The 9,940-nt window shown below is 31.4% G+C and overlaps 1 protein-coding gene across 2 annotated transcripts in view; it reads left to right on the forward strand.

Moving 5' to 3' along the window:
• LOC143054643 (uncharacterized) overlaps positions 1 to 8,048 on the forward strand; it is a 28,007-nt gene extending 19,959 nt beyond the window's left edge. Inside the window, exons 11-14 of one of the 2 annotated variants that reach the window (XM_076227659.1) lie at positions 1,566 to 1,658; positions 2,420 to 2,578; positions 3,034 to 3,129; positions 7,496 to 8,048. In XM_076227659.1, the coding sequence (XP_076083774.1) occupies positions 1,566 to 1,658; positions 2,420 to 2,578; positions 3,034 to 3,129; positions 7,496 to 7,645 (498 nt within the window). In that variant the 3' untranslated portion in view covers positions 7,646 to 8,048. The remainder of the gene's footprint in view (positions 1 to 1,565; positions 1,659 to 2,419; positions 2,579 to 3,033; positions 3,130 to 7,495) is intronic. The other variant, XM_076227660.1, reaches the window with a different exon arrangement.
• Positions 8,049 to 9,940: the final 1,892 nt, after the last annotated feature.

Genomic DNA, 9,940 nt, shown 5'->3' on the forward strand with positions numbered 1-9,940 from the left:
AGAAAGACACACTATAAAATATCAATTGAAATGGCTTAATTCAATCTCGTTTCTATTTGAGGCCATGCAATAAATTCTGTTTTGCATATCTTGATTTGTATTTTCATAATTGGTTTATGATACTTTGCAATTGAGTTGTTCTTTGATTTTAAAAATACAATCAATTACTAATAAATAAAGATGACCTAGATATGTTTATATAAAGTGAATAACATATCTTCAATCGAGGTGTTAAGGTGAATTTAACCCTGCGAATAAATTGTATCGTTAATATTATCAGCACTTTATTAAATACCCAAAACATCAAAATTTTTACATAATTTAATAACCAGTCTTCTACATTAAGAATTAGACGTGTCTTAAACAGGAATGGTTCATATAAATACTTTGACGGTAGAATAATGAAGACAAACAAATAAAGTATACAATATTTTCCACAGTTTAAAAGAACTATCGATAAGTAAACTAGATGTTTCAACGGAAGTATTGAAGCAAAAATCGTCCATCTGATTTTGTAAGCAAGTGGGGCGTTTAAAACCTCCTATAATCATAATATGGTCCATTTCAATTTATTGAGATACTCTACTTGTCTTTGTTCTTTATTCAAATTAAATTGTATGTATGACAAACGTTTATATCATTATTTACTACTGCGCATACTGTTTTGGTTGATTTTTGTTTGCTAAACATTTAGATGAAAATATTGTATGCATGTTCAAGAAAAGAACTAGTTAAAAAATAAATACAACAGTTTTGTCATGCAGTAGGGGGTGAACAGTGATGAAACCGTAAAATGTTAAAACCCACTGAAATACAGAGTATTTTAGAGAAGGACAGAAATTAAGCCTAGCAAAAAGTAAAATGACACAAAAATGGACTAAATAGTAAAGGTTAATAATTCACATAGACAAATATAAGAACACTAGAACACGTAATTAAGGTGATAAACAACGTCAGTACCTAAAATCTATATTTCAAGGCTATCATGCATTGTGTGAAGTTGATACAGATGATTTGTCAGCTAGGTTATGGTATCTTACGATGAAAATTTTGAAAAAAAATAAAACATGACACATTTAAACAGAAACCTATATATTTCAAAAAGAGTGGTTACCATGTTTCGTTACGTGCAGAGAGCGTTACACAATTTACACAATTAAACAAGGCTTTGGTTTGATTGTTCACATTAGAAACTATATTTCACATGGCTAAATAAACTCACCATAGATACCAAGATTGAAATGTTGTATTTGCGCCAGACGCGCGATTCGTCTACAAAAGATTAATCAATGACGCTCCAATTCAAAAAAGTTGAAAAGGCCAAATAAAGTATGAAGTTGAAGAGCATTGAGGACCAATGTACGCTCCACTTTGACAAAGGTGTTAAATGTCCGTCATCAAAAGACCTCAGTTCCCCTTGTGGTTCTTATGTAAGACGTTTTTCTTATAAATGTTTGCAAATTATTTGTTTTATTATGCATTTTCCTGTCAGGCGTCTTTTTAACAAATATACTACGAAAGTCAAAGCCATCCAACTTACGGTGTATGCATTTGATTCATTTCAGGCCGATTCAGAGAAATACTGCAAATTCTTATTCGGGGAAGGTGTTGGTCCTGATCTTGCATACGATGCTTTAGACAGAGACGGAAATGGCAGTGTAAGTTTATACCTATTTGCACCATTACAAGCCTTATGGTAAAATTGTTGATGGGTTATATCTTTGTCACCTTATCAAACGCATCATAGATATAAGGATAATAACTGTGTAAGGTATACGCATTTTTGTCTGTACCAAGTCAGGAATATGACAGTTGTTGTCCATCGTTTGAAGTGTTTTATCATTTTATCATGTACTTTCCGTTTTGAATTTTCCTCGGAGTTCAGTATTTTTGTGATTTTACTTTTTTTTATGTACAAAAGTCTCATCATTCACGATTGAATAAAAAAAAAAGTAAAAAAGCAAAGTAAAGTATGATGTTGAAGAGCATTGGGGACTCAAAATCTCGTAAGGTTTTGCAAAATCGCTGAAGACCCATTGAGGGCCTACGGCTGTTTTCTGTTCTTTCGTCGGTTTGTTGTCTCTATCAAAATTTAAAGTTTGAAAATATTTTAATAGATAAATGATAATTTATTATTATTATCATCATGATCATTGATAATAAATGTCAATACAGAAGTATGGTGAACTAACCAGGCTGGTGATACACCCAATAAAAAAAATCTTTGGCAATGCAGATTTAGGAGAGCAAGTTAAAAAAAAAAGAAACTATTTTAACAAGCCGTCCATTATGTCTAGTTGTCTTTAAACATTTAGTCGATTTATTGATCGATTGTTGGTTGCTTATAGTTCTATATTTAATCGAAGAAAATTCATTCATGAATATAGACATAATTCATGAATTTCGTTATGCATTTCAGATCGATTTCAATGAACTGCTAAATTTTATTGAAGTAACAGGAGTTTGCATTCAAGAAAAATACCTCGGGCTAAAACGCAAAGAAATCAATGGATTTTTCAGTTTTTTGACAAACATTTGTAATGCCGTCTTAACCAATGGTAGTAGAATATTTTCGCAGGTAAATGCGTGCATAATCATATTTTAAAGCAACTACAGAAGTGTATAAAATTCAGAAAAATGAAACATTGAATTCAGAAAAAAAATGAAGCTAAATATGTTTTGAAATGTCAACAAAATTGATGACTCCATCTTGATAGTTGATATTTTTTCCCTATTTTACATTTATTTCATTAGTCAATAAAAGGTTTACAAATAAGATGTGATATCATCATACCCTGTTTCGTTTTTCATACAACTTTAACAATGACTTCTACTTCTATTGCTACATAATACAATATGGGTGGCATACCTTAGAATATATTAAAGGTATCATCTTAAGAATCATTGATGTTATATTATACGGAGGCTTAATGTTTGGAATTGTTATCAGTTAAAGCAAATATATCTTATTTAATTTAAACATTATGATGCTTGATATTTGTTATGTAGTGTTGGAAATTGCCTTGTTTTCAGAGTTCTGACGTAAAAAGAACGATAGGAATTAGTTCATGGTACATCAAAACAGACGACTTTGCTTTGGAAGATGAAGACAAAGACTTCTTAATAGATGTAAGTTAAGGTGATGTATGGAAATAAATAGATTGTTTTTTGATCTTTTGGTCCTCGATGCTGTTCGGCTTTGTACTTGTTTCGGCTTTCAAACTTTTGTATATGGGCGTCACTATTGGGTCTTGTGTGGACAAAATGCACTTCTGGCGTATTAACATTTTGAACTTGTTGCCTTTTAATGGCTGTTGTTCGTGTTATTTTTTATCAATTGTGTTCTCCAATTTATTTATATTGTAATCCTGTGGTGTTGTGTTGTCATTTTGATGTTATATTTCACATGGCCATAAAAGTGCAAGGTTTGGCATGCCACAAAACCAGGTTCAACCCTTCATTTTTTCCTTTAAAAATGTCCTGTCCCAAGTCAGGAATATGGCCATTGTTATATTATAGTTCGTTTCTGTGTGTGTTACATTTAAACGTTGCGTTGTTTGTTTTCTCTTATTTTTTAGTATTAATTCACATTGCGATAAGACGTGTCACGGTACTTGTCTATCCCAAATTCATGTATTTGGTTTTGATGTTATATTTGTTATCCTCGTTGGATTTTGTCTGATTCTCGGTCCGTTTCTGTGTGTGTTACATTTTAGTGTTATGTCGTTGTTCTCTTCTTATATTTAATGCGTTTCCCTCGGTTTTACTTTGTTACCCCGATTTTGTTTTTTGTCCATGGATTTATGAGTTTTGAACAGCGGTATACTACTGTTGCCTTTATTTAGTCTTTCTTCTCTTTGGTTTTATCCTCTGCACTTTGAACATTACGTCCCAGTAGCAGCATTCATTTCGAAAGGAGCATGTTCAGGAAGGGACATTATATTTTATTTTATTTTTAATTTGACCAAAAACTTCAAATTTAACACATAAATAGCTGTGATTTCACTATAAATACAACTTAATGTCTCATTGAACAATCCCGTTATAAATAACGAAGCATCATTTGTGTTGCAATGCTAGTTTTTGGATAATTTTTCTATTATTTAATACAGTTTGTGAGATCTCAACCCTCCCCCTATACCTCTAGCCAATGTGGAAAAGTAAACGCATAACAATACGCACATTAAAATTCAGTTCAAGAGAAGTCCGAGTCTGATGTCAGAAGATGTAACCAAAGAAAATAAACAAAATGACAATAATACATAAATAACAACAGACTACTAGCAGTTAACTGACATGCCAGCTCCAGACTTCAATTAAACTGACTGAAAGATTATGATTTCATCATATGAACATCAGGCACAATCCTTCCCGTTAGGGGTTTAGTATCATACCATCATAACATATATGAGAAGAACATAACCCGTGTCATGCCAACAACTGGTTTTTGAATAAATGTGTTTAGTTCCGATGCAAAGACCCTATAAGTGAATCAATATTAACGCCAAAATATGCAATCTTTAATGACCTGACAACAGTATCGTAACTATATCCCTTCTTAATAAGTCTATTCAGCATGAACGATGATAAACTGCCTGCACTGAGTTATTTAAATGTACAGCTATATACACATGATACATGAGAAACCTTGATGTTCACCTCATCCAATCTTTTATTCGTTGCAGATACAAAAGTCGACTTCCCTATACTGGTAAATTGATTCAAATTTTCAGTCGATGATTTTGGATTATTAGGCACTGCATAAAATTTAACGGATTTTGTTTTTTCTTTGGACATGTAGGAGCAAGTTTCTACGGACTTGACGAATCGTACATGTCGCGGAAATTTTACTGGAACTATCCACCAATTATTTAGATTTTTACTATAAGACTTTTCTGAGAAAGTATATTTGATGTTTTATAACCAAAAACATAGAATATAAACATATACAATTAATATATGCCATATATTAGTGCACTTTCGTTGAAAATATGTGTATAGAATAGCGATAAAGTAATTTCATATATCATTTGAGAACAATGTATTGACTAAGTTCCGTGTTGAAATTGAAGTTTTTTTAATCTTTTCTTTTCCATTGATTTCGTAAGGCTTTTTAATATTTGGGGTTCGAAATGTTTATTAGTAACTAGTTTTTTTGAAATACTATATGCTTACAAATATTATGGGATAATGTTTATTACTACTATGAAGAAGAAGTTTGTGTCTGAATTTGCGATTAAAATTACCTCAATTTTAAACAGTCCAAACTTAGACTAGTAGGAAATAAAATACTGAATGGAATATTTTGACATATGAAAATAGCTTCAGAAAAAAAAATAACCAAATAAATATATGCAAACATACACAAATTTTCATTTTGAAAAAGGGGGTTGAAACTCTCCAATATACTACTAGTCATTAATACGACTTTTTAGAAAAATGTGACCGTACCAATTTCTGACGATAGGGCAAAAATAAAGAAGATATGTTTGTCCTTAAGTGAATATCATTGTTAACCGTGTGTTATTTGGGAAGATTAATCTCGCAATTTAGACGTCTTTTTACACTTTTGTCACCGCACTATTAGCAGATTTGAAAGCTTTTAGTTCTGGCATATCATTTAGTCACAAATGTGAAAAAGCTAATACAATTGATACGGTTTAGCTTTAATATTTTTTTTCCTATTAACTTCTTCCTTATTATCGGCAAAACATTTAATTTGAAAGTATATTTTTTTTGGGTTAAATTCTCTGAAACTACAAATTAGAAGTTAGTAGGGGGCGAGAATCTTTTTTGTGATATGAATTGAAAATTTTTCTTGTTGCCAAATGTTTGTTACAGTGTCGCAACTATTTTGCACAAATATATTCCAATGGTATTCCTAAAATGTATTTACTAAAAGGAAAATAAAAAAATATTGAAAAGGCCAAATAAATACGAAGTTGAAAAGCATTGAGCACCAAAAATTCCTAAAAGTTTTGCTAAATAATATATTCTTTCTTTTTTTTTTTATTGAAAATAATTTATAATCCATAGCCCGTGATCTATTCATTAAGAAAAATTATAAACAAATTAATCGGCATATATGTACATAATAACAAATCAAAGAATGCGCTCTGATGGGCTCTTTCCCCACCTTTCTGTCGAAAATCGCCCAGTTTCATGCAATGGGTATGAAAATATATGAAAAACATATCAAACTTTATTTCTGAACCTCTAAAGTCAATGCCAATGTGTCCAGCTCCTTCCTAAGATCTAACTAAGGGACCAGCAATCATTAAAATATATAAAAAATACTAACAAAAGAAAGTTTAGAAATAAACATTAGTATTAAAATACATAGGCTAGCTCATCTGAAATAACAAAAAGTAGCGTTAAATAATGTGAACAGACTGTTTAGGTTGAATGATTCATACCAAAAATATGCAGCAAGTTCAATGTTTTTGTGACTTTGTAAAATTACAAAAAGAGGTAACGAATTTGTGAAGCTAATATTGTATGCTATAACCAAAAAATAACGAGTAAAATCAAGCTTAAGGTTGTAGTTTGTTTTCAGGATTTTTTGTGCTGATATGAATTATCATTGATAATATATATAATATGTATGGTTATATTTATAAATTAACTGTTTACGAAATTTAGAATTTTTGAAAATTCTAAGGCTTTTACCTCAGACATAGAATACCTCAGCTGAATTTGGCAAAACTTTTAGCAATTTTGGTCCTCTATGGTCTTTAACTTCGTACTTTATTTGGCTCTTTTAACTTTTTTGAATTCGAGCGTATTTACAAACACTGTGTCAATGCCACTGCTGGTGGAGATTTATTTTCCCGAGGGTATCACCAGCCCAGTAGTCAGCACTTGTTGTGCGGACATGAATTATCATTGATATGGTTATATTTATAAATCAACTGTTTACAAAATTTTGAATTTTTGAAATATTAAGGCTTTTGTACCTCAGGCATACAATACCTTAGCTGGATTTGGCAAAACTTTTAGGAATTGTAGTCCTCTATGCTCTTTAACTTCGTACTTTATTTGGTCCTTTCAACTTTTTTGGATTCGATCGTCACTGTCCATCGGTTTTAGTTTGTTACCCCGATTTTGTTTTTTGTCCATGGATTTATGAGTTTTGAACAGCGGTATACTACTGTTGCCTTTATGAGTCATTTGTAGACGAAACGCACGTCTGGCGTATATACAAAATTTAGTCCTGGTATCTATGATGAGTTTATTTCCATTGCATTGTTGTAACGTTGTCAAGAAAAGCACATGCAGTCATAATTATTGTATTTTATTTAGAAATGAGATGTGATTGAAATACATATCCTGATTTAGAAAAAAATATATATCGAAAAATAGTAAATTAGTGAAGGAAAATTAGAGATTGTCGGAACACATAATTGAAGTCATCATTTTCCATGTTTTCTATCATTGAAGGCAAAACACAATTGTTCTGTCCTAAAGTAGAATACACTTCTTCTTCTACTTTCAGCAAGGAAAAAGGTCTACACTTAAATACCTGCAGCATTTTATTTGTGACAATAACCTTGCAAAAGTATCTGAAGAGGAAATTAACGCCAGGGATAGTCCGAGTAACCCAAGTATAACAGATGCACAGCTAGAATCGATTGCAAATATGTAGTACATGTTAATCTTAGTATTCGACAGTATCTATCAATGTAGTATTTATACAGTATCACCGGTATTTTGGATAAACAATCAAGCTAAAAAATTATACATTACATATATAAAATGTTTGATGGATACACTATTTGTTTGTGTTATATTTTTTGTATGATGTCTAGTCAACAAATTTGCATTTTGTTCGTTTTTTGACAGTTTTGTGCACGTACAATTGATCCATCAATGGCATACGCTAGTGAATCTAGAAATGGTTAAAAGAGGATCATATAATTATACTAAATGACAATATACATTATGTAGGTTGCTATGAAGTATTTATACAGATATGCATTTCCATATATTTGTAAACATGAAACATTTGTTTGTTTTTAAAATAAAACAGAAATACTTATAGACAAAAATTAACGTCGGTTTTTGACGAACTTTTGCACATTGTTATCAATTCACTGAAACATAATAATGTCATGTAAATATTTTAGAAAAAGACAGAAGTAGTAGCATCATCATCTTGTTTAACTGTGTAACGACAAACGTAAAACGTTTTGATAAAATGTTGTTATTCATCAAGTCAATTTTTGTAGTTTTTCGTTTATTTATTTTTTATTTTTTTGTCGTTGTCTGTTGCTTTCTACCTTAAAAATCCCTTTGGTATATTCTATATCTCTCTTTTTTATAGATATTTTCATGACATTAGTCTTTAATATTTCTTTAAGGACTTCACATAATTTCATTTTATGAAAATCTTCAAATGCTAATGATGTTATTACAAATCCGGTAAAAAGTCTTATTCGGCAAGTACCAATCGTGAAAAGTGGATGGTATTGTAGTTACGACATTAGGAACATATCTGATATCATTTTTGAAACTGTTATCCATAACGGTTAACCAACTCGTGATGGCGTCCGTAAAATTTACGCAGGGATGCTTTCAACTTCACCATTTGAAACTCTTGGTTTAATAACTTCCTTGTGAGCAGCAATCCTCTTTTGTCTGAACTGACATAAAAAGGCAGAAAACTCATTATTATAGTAATGATATAATCATCGCACAAAGATGGAAAAACTGAACAGATTATATACATTATACAATAATTGCAAATTATTTTGAGATTTTGCAATTATATTTGGATATGAGCCAAACATTTACCTCAAACGACTTTTTCTAAAAGAAAGCGCATTTGAAAATATTCTCGTGGGTTAACTTTGTAAGGTTTTGGTTGGAATTAAATTTACCAAAAACAACAGGTAAAAGATATGTTCGGTGAAATATGTCAAGTTCAATGTCATACGGACAACTGTATTTAATGCACCAAAGTATTCAGATTATATTATCAGGTAATGAGATTTCATAATATAATTGAAATATTGATCAAAGAAGAGTTGTCTTTCTTAGAGATTGAAAATAATCTGGCAACGCCATTACTAAAAATAAAAAGACAGATAAAATAAAGTAGAGAAGACAAAACATAGAAAACTAAAGACTAAGCAACACGAACCCCTACAAAACCTGGGGGTGATATCAGCTGCTCCGGAAGGGTACGCAGATCTTGTTCCACATGCGGCACCCGTCGTGCTAATGATGTTATTACAAATCCGGTAAAAAGTCTTATTCGGCAAGTACCAATCGTGAAAAGTGGATGGTATTGTAGTTACGACATTAGGAACATATCTGATATCATTTTTGAAACTGTTATCCATAACGGTTAACCAACTCGTGATGGCGTCCGTAAAATTTACGCAGGGATGCTTTCAACTTCACCATTTGAAACTCTTGGTTTAATAACTTCCTTGTGAGCAGCAATCCTCTTTTGTCTGAACTGACATAAAAAGGCAGAAAACTCATTATTATAGTAATGATATAATCATCGCACAAAGATGGAAAAACTGAACAGATTATATACATTATACAATAATTGCAAATATTTCGGCAAAACATCTAGCACCCTCTCTGTAGGCATAATAAACACAGATATTTACTCTAAACCTACAGATACTCATCAATATTTGTCGCCTGAAAGTTGTCATCCTCCACACTGCACGAAGAGCATTCCATACAGTCAAGCTCTCAGAATAAGGCGAATCTGTTCCTCTGAAGACACCGCAAAACAACGTCTGGGGCAGCTCAAAGGACATTTGAAAAGAAGGGGATATAAAAACAAAAACATCAAAAATAGTTTTCGAAAAGCGGAATCCATCCCCAGAAGCAGTCTGCTAACTTACAAAGAAAAAAAGAAAAGTAAAAGAATCCAATGTGTGCTCACTTACCATCCATGCCTCAGAGATAGTTTCAAGAC

Source organism: Mytilus galloprovincialis, chromosome 12 (assembly GCF_965363235.1).
Source record: "Mytilus galloprovincialis chromosome 12, xbMytGall1.hap1.1, whole genome shotgun sequence".
NCBI lineage: Eukaryota > Metazoa > Mollusca > Bivalvia > Mytilida > Mytilidae > Mytilus > Mytilus galloprovincialis.